Below are 11,588 nucleotides of genomic sequence, written 5' to 3'. Positions count from 1 at the left end.
GAGCCGTTACACGGCAGTGCGAGTGTCAGTGAGTGAAGATAAAAAGAACCGGAGAGAGGAAGTTTCGGTGGAGGGCAACAGATTCGCAGCGATCAATAAGAAGAGGGAACGAGAGAGAGAGAGAGAGAGAGAGAGAGAGAGAAATCGATTGGCGAAGCAACTGCAAGCAGCTTGCAACCGACGAGCGCATCGGGTCGCATCAGACCCGACCGGGTCACGCCATGACCGAAAGGTCGGCTTCCTGCTCGCTAGCTTCTCGATGTCGCGGCGAATATCGCTCGTTACACGTGCAGCCTTCGCGTGAGACCTGAGCACGCTTCCGGTTTCCAAACGGCAGATCTCTAACGAGAGATCTCGTCGACGACGAACTCAATCCGCTGCGGTTGATAGGCCAATAAGATTGTTGCACATTCGGTGATACCGAAACGAGGCTGTCTGTCTCGGAATCATTGTTCTGCCTGTGAATTATGTCGGCTTTTAATCGCCATTCGAATCTTCGTCCACGACAATGATAGAGTCAGTCTTGCTGGGTGAAACGTCTGAAATGTAGAGTTTCGTTTGATACGAATAAATGGGAATAAAATCGCGGACAGATGTCAGGCGATTGTATCGTACGACTAGCATTCTTCCACGAAATTTTTCTGTCTTCTTCCATTTGTTTAAACTTGCTTTCACTCGCATCATTGTTCTCGGAAAATGATGAAAAATCAGCTACTCGAGATAATAAATATTTAATATACTATCTGCTTTCAGGTTCGTGCTGTTCAAGCGTCACTATGATAAATATGTTGCCTTGGCGGCGAAATATGAGGAAGCCAAAGGTACCGCCTACTACTTGGAAGAACGTTATCACGAGGTGAAGGTAAGCGTTTTTAATTAATCGAACCTTGTCAAATGCAGATTCAGCCGATGATAAACGATAGGAATCGTTGGTGTTATTGTAATTCGAAAAATAGACAAATTTGCTGTTCCACACGGTACGATCGTAAATGGATGTAACGGAAAACGATATATATCTAGGTCGGTTTATTGGAGTAGTCGGCGAATCTAGTAAAAATATAACGCGTAGCACATTAAATATCGGATACGCGGAACTGGTAACCAATGAAACGTAACGAAGCCAAAGAAACGCCGTCGATGGTTTTCTCTATCGCGTAAAGAACGTACGCAGCATAATATACGTCAGAGTTTCGTAGATTCGATCCGAGATCGCGCCACTTATCTCAATCTCGACAATTACGGAAATCTAGAAAAATCTACTGTAACCTTCGTTTTTTCCTAATACTGTAGTAATCTATATCTCGATGAGAATAAAAATGGTTTCGCACGATAGCGGGCTGCTATCGAGACTTGAGCTTTGAGAGCCTCTGGGATAAGCAACGCGTACGTATAATTAATTCTCGAGACGGTTGCAACAAAGATCAGAGTCCTTCCGCGATCTTGTTAGTCTGTGCTCGATGGTATCTGTGGCCCCAGGCAGCTTGTACCGCGAGTGAAATCAACTTGCTCTCGCCTGTTGCAATATTATCCGTAAAAATGCGCGAGAGAAAACAGTCTTCTTGTACTACGCAGCTTATTTAGTATTTGCAAAAATGTATCGATAGATGTCACTGTCGTCGTTCGCCGGATGAGAAAAATTTCGAGCGAGTTCCTGCCTTCATAAAAATTCTACTTCCCAATGAATATCTTGGTCCGCGATGATTGTTCAAGCTCCTTTTCTTTCTCTTTTTTTTCTTCTTTTTACTGTCTTTGAGACGGTCGAATATTCCTGACAAAAAAAGTTCTTGCGTGTGATTGTCGTGATCTGAAAAAACCGTACGCGGTACAGCTCGACGCGTTCCATTCTTTACACGTTCTCAATCCTGTTTGAATAGCCCCGATGCCAGTCAGGCAGTCACTGTAACCGTAGACATTGACAGACAGGATTTCCCATGTCGAGTGTCCGTTTGGCGTTCGTTTATGGTTCTCGCACGCTCTTTGAACTTTTCGAAGAAATTTGACGGCAGCTCTGTGACGAAACCTTCTCGCGGGAACAATGGGGGAACGGAAGGGGGACGTTCCATCTTCGTGCGTACAGTGTTTTATCTAATCACGTGCTCCGGATTCGCGTTCCTCGAAATATCGACATGCAATTAACCGTCGCCTACAACTTTAACTGGCACGCCAAGGTTTAATTCGACTGTCGAGATTTGACCTCGATCGAAGGAAAAATAAGCGGAATGTAGGCTTCGTCCGACTAAATATGTACCTGCGATTAAATCGTTTCTAGAAGAAGTTACGAAGAAACGATAAACTGAACCAGCGTAGCGTGATTTTTCCGTGACCGGTTGTAGAATCCAACCAGTCTATAATATCGGGCAGGAAACAAAGATAGGAAAGAAAGTAAAAGGAAGAGACGAATCCGCGAAGCCTTTGGAGAAAAGAGGTCTAGGAAAGAGCGGAGGCGTCGTGTCGTGTCTATAGACGCGCAGAGCAGGATAGCCGGAGGAAGGCCGTGTAAGTAGTACTTAGGTCGATTTCACCCGTGGGCACTGGTTTCCCCTTGGCCTTCTAGTGGATGCGCGTCAACTTGTACGTCTGCTTATGCACTGGCCGCCAGAGAAAATTGACCGTGGTAAACCGTACAGTGGCAAAACCGCAGAGACAAAGCCGAGCAACGACGAGCGAATGGCAAAAAGTTCATCGTTGAGAAGAAACGGTTACATTTCGTTACTCCGCTTTTCCCTCTGCGGTTTCGTATCTTGTCTTTCAACTCGTTCCTGCAGCGCCCCTCGTCTTCCTTCCTCTGGACTTTCTTCGCTTTCTTTCCAGCCTGTTTTTTCCGTAGCCTCTCTTTTCGTACCTTTCCTCGTTTAGTTTCGTTGCAGTAGAAGCCGCGAAACGGCCCGCCCCGAGCTGAGCTGGCTCGTACTACCGTTCATCAACCTCGTACCATCGACAGTCTAGTTTGGCCGCCTAAGCTGACCTACAATGTGGCATCTAGCGCGATGCTAGATGCGACTCAGCCGTAGGAGGGAGGTGCGGCCGAGGCGGCGTTATCGGCCGGATCACGTCATACCACCGGCTCAGTTACCGATCTTCCACTCGGCTCGACCAGCAACGTCGAAACGTTCAATGACGAACTGGTCGTTCGTATGCGAAGCAACACGGAGAATCGATGATTTACGATTAAGTCGCACTTACGCAATCGGCCAAACGGCGAGAATAGATTTGCCACGCGTAGCAACGCAACGTAACGCATAGTCTAAGTACCGTGTTCGATCTATAAATAGCGTTTCTGTCGATGGTACCCTTGATACACGAACGTCATTTCGGTCGTATTTTAGCGGTAAACACGTCTTATCGAACTAATGTACGCTTTCAATATCCGTACGTCCTACCTCGAGCACAGTAGATTCGAATCTGGAGCTGCAAAATTGGTTCCGTAATAAATACCGATGATGTTTGCATGTAGCCGTTTGCAGGCGCAACAGAGGCATCCAAAAGCGACGACCGTGAAATCAGATGCAGTGCTGGAAGCATTCGGTTGCATTCTCTTTTTTAATTAGAATTATTATCTCCGTTAACGCTTGCCTGCGGACTCGTTCGCCTTATCGGTTGACAACCACTGCTACACGAATGTACCTCGTTGGTATTGTTCTCTAATCTATCTACGTTAATTGTACAGACTCGAAAACAATCGTGACTCAGTCGATAAAAAGATATAACTCGAAAGATAAGAGTTACCGAGATGACTTATCGAGTAAATATCAACGAATTTCTTGAACGAGCCGACCTTAATCAAAAGTTGAATTCGAGTTACTATTGAAACGAATTGGAAAGATCGGATTACGATAGAAACTCGTGTAATACAAAATTGTCCGGTTGTTTCAGGCTGAAAGGGATAAGTTAGAGGAGACTCGACGGTCGTTGGAGAAGCGACTGGAGGGTTGCGAAGCAGAACTGCGAGGCAAGGAGGACGAGCTGTTCCTGCAACTGGAACGAAGCCTTCGTCTGGAGGAAGAGGTGGAGAGAGCTAAAACCGAACGCGACAGTTGCATAGCTGCTAAGGATCGGCTGGAGAGGCAACGGGAAGTAGCTTTGCGCCGTCTGCAGATGCAACTGGCGCAAAACGAGATTACTAGGCAAACTCTTGAACGAGCTCGCCAGGACGTTGTCAAACAGGCTACTGTTATTCGTGCTGAACGTGATGCTCTTGAAAGAGAGGTAATGATAATTCGAGCAACAGCATCTGTTTCGATGAAGACGATCTATGCTATAATGTCATGTTGTGTATATTCTGTGTCTCTAGAATGAAGTTTTAAAAGAGAAGCTGCGTATAGAACAGGGAGAACTGGGAGAGGAAAGGCGTAGACGAGAGGAAGGTGTCGCAGCGCTGACTCGAGAAACGATTACATTGAGACACGCCGCGAGACATCTTCGTGCAGCGACTCTACACGCTACGTCTTGCCGCCGTCGACGACGGTGTTCCGTTTGTTTATACGCGAGGCGCACTTTTGCCGAGATCGATGATTATCGCGACGAGTAAGTGAATCGAAGAAACACGAGTATCTGTAAACAGACCAGCCCCGATAGTCGATAACGAAGAAAGGGCTTTTATCTTTACACTTATCTAATTTCCAAACGTTTCAGTGGAAATCTTTTCAAGTGCCTTCAAGCGCCGCTGCAGGATTTACGTACCTGGTTCCGACCTAGCACAACGTCCACGACATCGATGTCGCGTGGACAGAGGACCAGTTCACCGTTGGCCGATCGAGAAATAAGCTTCATCGACGATTCCAGCGTCGACAGTAGCCCCGGTGGGAGCAATGCTAGCAGCAGCAGTACCACAAGTAGTAACAGCGCGTCCGACGATGAAGCATATCCGAGTACTCTTGTTGCTGAAATATCGCTTTCATCGGCTAACTCGAGCGCTCCAGCTACGGCTAGAGCCTTTTCATCCGATTCAGGGTTCGTCTTGATATTTCACCAAGTTCGTGTACCTTCTAGTTACGTAAGAAATAGCGAAACATTATTCACATTGAATTTTCTCGTTGTTCAGGTTTTCTTCGGAAATCGGAGATCGAAGATCACGATGTTATGAAAATGGAGGTAGTAGCACCAGCAGTAGCAGTGGCAAAAGCAGGAAAATTAGCGAGTCGCTTAGTTGCAGCGAACCGGACGAACAGAGCACGACAGGAATTAGTCGATCGAGGTGGACCTCCTCGTTTCGCAAATTACTTGGACGAAAACCAAAGACCAAGCCCACGCCTGACCGTTCCTCGTGAAAAGGCCAAGACTGAGAAGCACGTTGTCGTGCTTCGAACACGTAGTGCGAAATCACCGTGAAATTTAGTGCTCCCTCCCTTTTTCAGCTCCGTCATTGATCTATCGAGATTGTTCGCTTGATCGGTAAAACATTCCAAACGAATTTGTTTACTATTAAAAAAACAATTCGATACTGCCAGCATATTGATAGTAATACAATCCTGGATTTCTTCCTAGTAATAACATCGAATTAAAGACCACAAATTTCGAATTATATCGATATAGAAACTTATCCTCGCAAATGATAGTTACGGTCATTTTACTAGTAGTTCACTTTCTCATATCTAATATACCTTGGCTGAAATTTCGGCTGTTAATACTCGTCACACTATGTAGGAATTGAAATTTCAACGATTATTATTGCGAACGATCGATCAAATTCAACTAAAGCGTACGATATTAGACAAAATAACTCTGTTTACGATTATTGGAGTTGGGTCTGAAATTTCTATTGGATTGTGAGTAAAATAAAGTTATTATTTATGACGCATTGTATCATCCTTACATTGTTATTGTTAGGGCGATTGTTGTTCTGCTAGTCAAAGAACGTATATATCGTAGACATAAATGTATATAAATATATGTATGCATGACATACGTATATCCAAATCGATCGATCGCAATGTTATTTCTTAGTTCGTAGAATTACAGATGTTCAAATCTGCGACTCACTTTAGTATCCAATGAAATTTTCAAGATGTTTGTAGCAAAACATCACTTGTGAAATTAAATATGTTTTTGTATGCAATAATACATCAAAACCAAAAAGGCAATGTTCGCTTGGATAACGAGTTTCTTTTACGGGCTATTGTGTAACGTATACATGATAGGAACATTTGAATGAATTAGATTGGAATCGATAATACGTAAATACATCCGATAATATATCATTAATAATCGATTATCAAACACGTAACAACTTCGTATTCAGGGTAACAACAAATTTCTCTTAGAAATTTCATTTTAATTATTAAACGAATAATTCAATAGCAACTATTACTGAATTTCTTCCTAAATTTTTCTTGTATGAAGTTATCACATATTCTATATATATTTTCTATATGCTATTTATGAATTTCAATTTATAATTTTTTTATGAATTCACGGAATAAGTAAAATTAGATATCTGATTCATTGTTACGTTAATGCAAAAATCGTTGAAGTTTATGACGAATTAAAAAATGTTAATTCAATGGAAAAACAATAGATGAATCAGTGCTTCTCAGGAAGAGTTTATAGAATTTATAGCCAGTTTAAAGTTTTACTGTTTATCACACAAATTCTTAAAATTTTTGCATCAACTAACAAATCAATGATTTTAATTGATTTGACCATGTTTAAATTTTTACCAACGATAGATAAAGTCGTTTGTTAACCAAGAACGATTATATGTTAAATAAATATGAAACCAAAATAGAAAAATTTTAAGGATTATCTGTTTAATGAATTAACTGCAAACATATATTTTCTTGTGTATTTTTTCACTACCCGACTTTTTCTACAATCTTTTCCGTTTTTTACGAAATAAAAATACAAATTAGTAAACCGGAAAGCAGTACGTCTTTTTTTACCACGTTAATTAAAGTATCTCACTTATCATTCTGATAAAACTATAGATAACTTACGTATCTTTTGACGTTTTTCGTAGAATCTCCCACCTTTACTGTTCTGATAGGTAATATATATGTGAATTTAACGGCTATGAATGCCAACTTGAACCTCAGTAGTTGGGTGTCAACGTTATATATCGATCATCGATTAGTGATAAATTGGGCGTATATCAATAGTTGCAAGAGGTAAGTACGTGTGTACGTAATTGGAAATGAATTAGCATATCTACACACTCTTAGTTTAGCGAGAAATAAAACATTTATTACACTAAATATATAATATCGATCGGTCGGTAGTTTAATTTTTTGATAATATAATCAACAAATACATTGGTTCAATTTTATTACATTTTTTTGTAACATATAGTGAGGATGTTTATATGGAAACTCGTTTTCATAATTAATTATTTTATCAGTGCCTTATGGCATGTAATTTGTATAGCAAATAAATTGCTAGAAATCGCGTTTAATATGTTTTCCCAGTTGATTTAATCGATTTCGGTATTTAGAAATTTCTTCAAGTTTGATAATCCAATCTTTTTTTTTCTTTTTTTGTTAATATGACACGTATACAATGAAATAAAATAACTTGAATACTCGCATTCTAGACACCGCAACTCATTCGGTAATAACTTGCGCAACATTAGATTATGGTTACGAAACCTTCTGTATTTGCTGTAGAACTATTACAATATAAATTGTTGTGTCATTAAACAATTCTTAGAAATTTTAAGTAATTCCAACGAGAAAATAAAAGGCCACTATATAGTAAATATTTTTCTGTTTACCAGGCACATTATATAGTATTAAGTATATATTTAATTTTATATTATATATCTAATTTTAAATTATTATATTATTTTATATTAGTTCCTCCAACATCAATACGGTCAGATATATACGAAACATAATGTTAAAATATCAAATGTTCTCATTCGACATATCTGATTTCTTATAAAAATTCTCAATCTGATTGGTTACGAGGATAACTGATAGTGTTTTTTATAATTAATAAAGTTAACTCTAATATATTCTATTAAAGAATCAATTCTAGTCAATTCACATCAATTTCCTGAATAACAACTAAAAGAAAATGGATTTTTATGATCGATGCAATGTTTTTCAGATAAGAATTAAAATATTGTCATGGAAAAAAATGCAACAATGTCGCCACCACCACCACCACCACCACCTGGTTTTATCCCACCACCGTCATATGAGCAACCACAAGCAAGTACGTAAAAATATATAAGTACTGAAATGATAAGATCGTGCAATAACTTTCATTATTAGATAGCATCAGTAGATAGCCTGGAAGCCAAGAAAATAACAATATACATAAAGTGATTTAATGACTAATATTTAGAAGTGTTTGACTATTTATGTATACGTTAATACCGCTGCAACTACCACCCTGATATGGAAATTGCGGTTTACCAGTAATAAAATGTAACAAAATTTATTAGGACAATTTGCTAGTTGCTTTACAACTTGAAGACTGTTAAGCAAGCTGCTTCCCAAATAGGTAGCTGCATTTTGTAATAATTCCAGAACAATATTTTTCCATGTTGTGTACATTGCAAATTGTGATGCACATCTGTTCTGAAAATGGAATCTAGAGAGAATATTTTCATAAACAAAGTCAATCTAAAGTAAAAGCTTGGTATGCATTACAGTTAAACCCCAACCATATATAATAGATTTCTCATACATACAAAGTACTACAGACCATGCTGTTTACTTCTTGAAGCATTTATTAAATATTAAGATATATAAAAAGTTGTTCTAATATTTATTAATATTTTCCACCTATATACGTTTTGTTATTATAAAATAAATCTTGATTGTTACATAAATATTAGTGATTATTATTGAATATTGTTTTTCAAGAATATAATTTTACAGGTCCCGTTATCATAAGGAATTTAAATTTTGGTCCTGAACAACAGCATGTAATATGTCCTTCTTGTCATGCAAATGTGCTCACAGTAATTGAAAGGGAAGCAAACATGAAAACTCATCTCTTCGCATTAGGACTATGTATTTTAGGGTAATTATAAATTATGATTTATCATTGATTTTTGAAAAGAACAAGATGTAATTATATTTATAATTATTTCTAGATGCTGGTGTTGTGTTCCTTGCCCTTACTGCATGGATAGTTGTTTGGTAACAAAACATTATTGTCCTAGTTGTAGATCATATTTAGGACAAAGTGATAATTAATTCTATGGTAACATTGTCAAAACCATTTCCTTATATATATATAATATAATATATATTATATAATATATAATATATAATATAATATATATATAATATAATATAATATATATTATTCTGACTTTTTATAAGGCATAAACAATATTTTGCGCATTTATTTTATAAAATTACTTTTTTTTAAAGTGTTCACAATCTTCAAAATATGACCAAAAAACATAGATTTTTTACATAAGGTTGTAGATGCTTATTCCAACTTAAGTTAATTGGTTAATTAACTTAATTTTAATGATTAGAAATTTAAAGTTGTCGATATAATTTATAGAAAGGTAACTTTTAAATCAATTTTGTAATTGTATTAATATCTCGTTTTATACTTTTTAGCACTCAATTGTAAATTTAAACACTATTTTAAATATGATTGCTAAACAAGTACAGATGTTCATTTTAATATTATACATATACTATATATATTATATACAGGGTGGTTGGTAACTGGTGGTACAAGCGGAAAGGGGGTGATTCTACGCAAAAAAAGAAGTCGAAAATATAGAATAAAAATTTTTTTTTTTAATTTTTCCATCGAGACAACGATCTACAGTGAGATACGTTATAACGTACCGCACGCGTACCGAGCGAAAATTCAAAGTCGATTTTCTCGAAAACAAAGTCTCAAACGAAAAATTTTTATTCTATATTTTCGACTTCTTTTTTCTCGTAGAATCACCCCCTTTCCGCTTGTACCACCAATTACCAACCACCCTGTATATAAACAAATATTCTAAAATTTATATTATAAATTTTTATGAAAATTTTTTTAAATGTAAGATCTAGAATTGTAAATTAAAAATGACTATACTACTACTATCAATAATAAATTTTGTATTAATGTACTGAAATCTTTTTATTATTTAATTACATACATTTATGTATAAATCTGATTTATTGCTTCTCAATCAAACTTATGTATAAAAAATCTTTGATGTTATAGTCAGATTGAAGCACATGAAAGAATAGGTATTGCAATAAATATTTTTATTGAAGATTTCACATGTTTTATTCATATACCAAGCTTTCTGACCAAGATGCCCAATCAATAACTTCCTTTTCTTCTCCAAACCAGAGTTTGATCTCTCTATTGGCAGATTCAACAGAGTCGGAGCCATGAATAATATTGCGTCCAACATGGATACAATAATCACCACGAATTGTTCCAGGTGCAGAATCCGCTGGATTTGTTTGTCCTAACATAACACGGCCAGTTTTTACTATGTTTAAACCTTCCCATACCTGAAAAACAATTGTTAAATTTAATTAACATACAAATAATATCTTTTAATTGTATTATACAAAAAACAACTATGTACCATTGGCACAACTGGTCCTGAGCTCATGTATTTAATTAAACCTGGGAAAAATGGTTTGGATGCCAAATCTGCATAATGTTTCTTTAATAAATCCTCATTTGGCTAAAAAAAAAAAGAAACTTTAATAATAACATAATTTTAATGCAAATAACGAAATCTATTGCACATCAATGGTATATAAAACGAATATAATACAAGACTCGTAAACTAGTATTTCTGCTAATTATCTTGACACAAGATAATACAATGTCACAGAGATTAGTAATGAAGGTCACGACAATTATCATTTATTGTACAATCGATAAAATACGATAAGTACTTACGAAATAAAAATTTTTAATCACGTGGTTGTTAGAAACTAAAAAATGCATATTTTTTCTGGAGTGAATCGGATACGTAAGCATATGTAGAGGAACTTACCTGTATCATTTTCATTGCTACAAGTTTAAAACCTCTGTCTTCAAAACGTTGAATTATTTTACCAATGAGTCCACGTTGAACACCATCGGGTTTAACCATAAGGAAGGTACGTTCCTTATTTCCTGCCATTATTAATCTACAAAATAAACGAAGTAAAACTAATACAGAGCACAAAACCATATGACGCCGGCACCAGCACCGGAAGAATGAGAACGAAGGAGAGAATCAGGTCTTCGGTTATTCGAATTCTTTCAATGTGGTGGGGAAGCCATTCTCGAACTCTTACCGTACGGCGCTCGTGTATCATCGTTCAGGAGTGGTAACAATAATTTCTGTTCAATGTTTTAGTTCCCCTTAATCTTTTATAATATTTCTGTAAAATAAACATATTATTTTTAGTTGCAAATATTTTTATTTTAAACTATACTATAATTAGTGAAATAGGATGTAATTTAAAACGATAATATGATTAAATATTGTAATAGTTACACAAAGATAGAAAAAAGAATCGATGCAATCAAGAAATATTTTGTTTCATTGATTATATTTTCGAACAAGAATTTTTAATTTGAACTGTTATTATGCTAAAAAATTTCACGCAATTATTAATTAATTCTAATTTGAGCTATACATCAAATTTTCTTACGTTATATGACATTTAAGG

At 36.7% G+C, this 11,588-nt stretch overlaps 3 protein-coding genes across 6 annotated transcripts in view; 2 read left to right on the top strand and 1 right to left on the bottom strand.

Moving 5' to 3' along the window:
- Window positions 1-6,771, top strand: part of LOC100744157 (myosin-7B-like) — a 19,457-nt gene extending 12,686 nt beyond the window's left edge. The window contains exons 1-6 of one of the 4 annotated variants that reach the window (XM_033318808.1): window positions 1-232; window positions 754-862; window positions 3,874-4,206; window positions 4,292-4,524; window positions 4,633-4,950; window positions 5,042-6,771. The exon at window positions 1-232 is cut by the window's left edge and continues 84 nt beyond it. In XM_033318808.1, the coding sequence (XP_033174699.1) occupies window positions 222-232; window positions 754-862; window positions 3,874-4,206; window positions 4,292-4,524; window positions 4,633-4,950; window positions 5,042-5,267 (1,230 nt within the window). In that variant the 5' untranslated portion in view covers window positions 1-221 and the 3' untranslated portion in view covers window positions 5,268-6,771. The other 3 variants (XM_024366074.2, XM_012381831.3, XM_012381836.3) reach the window with 3 other exon arrangements.
- A 185-nt stretch (window positions 6,772-6,956) lies between these two features.
- Window positions 6,957-9,422, top strand: LOC100744042 (lipopolysaccharide-induced tumor necrosis factor-alpha factor homolog). The gene is made up of 4 exons (XM_003484623.4): window positions 6,957-7,103; window positions 8,044-8,151; window positions 8,823-8,967; window positions 9,041-9,422. The coding sequence occupies exons 2-4, from the start codon at window positions 8,064-8,066 to the stop codon at window positions 9,141-9,143; spliced, it is 336 nt and encodes a 111-aa protein (XP_003484671.1). The 5' UTR covers window positions 6,957-7,103; window positions 8,044-8,063; the 3' UTR covers window positions 9,144-9,422.
- A 606-nt stretch (window positions 9,423-10,028) lies between these two features.
- LOC100743770 (nucleoside diphosphate kinase) lies at window positions 10,029-11,248 on the bottom strand. Its single transcript, XM_012382007.2, has 3 exons — window positions 10,925-11,248; window positions 10,505-10,606; window positions 10,029-10,427 (listed from the first exon to the last, which is right to left on the bottom strand). The coding sequence occupies exons 1-3, from the start codon at window positions 11,102-11,104 to the stop codon at window positions 10,194-10,196; spliced, it is 516 nt and encodes a 171-aa protein (XP_012237430.1). The 5' UTR covers window positions 11,105-11,248; the 3' UTR covers window positions 10,029-10,193.
- Window positions 11,249-11,588: the final 340 nt, after the last annotated feature.

This window comes from Bombus impatiens, unplaced genomic scaffold (genome assembly GCF_000188095.3).
Source record: "Bombus impatiens unplaced genomic scaffold, BIMP_2.2 scf_0019, whole genome shotgun sequence".
Taxonomy (NCBI): domain Eukaryota; kingdom Metazoa; phylum Arthropoda; class Insecta; order Hymenoptera; family Apidae; genus Bombus; species Bombus impatiens.
Note: the sequence above shows the minus strand (reverse complement) of the source record. Positions and strands in the feature narration are given on the sequence as shown.

Bases quoted from the DNA above. Each gene is read 5' to 3' on its own strand.
- LOC100744042 (XM_003484623.4), top strand. From the start codon at position 8,064: ATGGAAAAAAATGCAACAATGTCGCCACCACCACCACCACCACCACCT. The intron at 8,152-8,822 runs GTACGTAAAAAT...ATAATTTTACAG, and splicing joins ATATGAGCAACCACAAGCAA to GTCCCGTTATCATAAGGAAT. The intron at 8,968-9,040 runs GTAATTATAAAT...AATTATTTCTAG, and splicing joins TTAGGACTATGTATTTTAGG to ATGCTGGTGTTGTGTTCCTT.
- LOC100743770 (XM_012382007.2), bottom strand. From the start codon at position 11,104: ATGGTTTTGTGCTCTGTATTAGTTTTACTTCGTTTATTTTGTAGATTA. The intron at 10,607-10,924 runs GTAAGTTCCTCT...TTTTTTTTTTAG, and splicing joins TAGCAATGAAAATGATACAG to CCAAATGAGGATTTATTAAA. The intron at 10,428-10,504 runs GTACATAGTTGT...ATTGTTTTTCAG, and splicing joins CAGGACCAGTTGTGCCAATG to GTATGGGAAGGTTTAAACAT.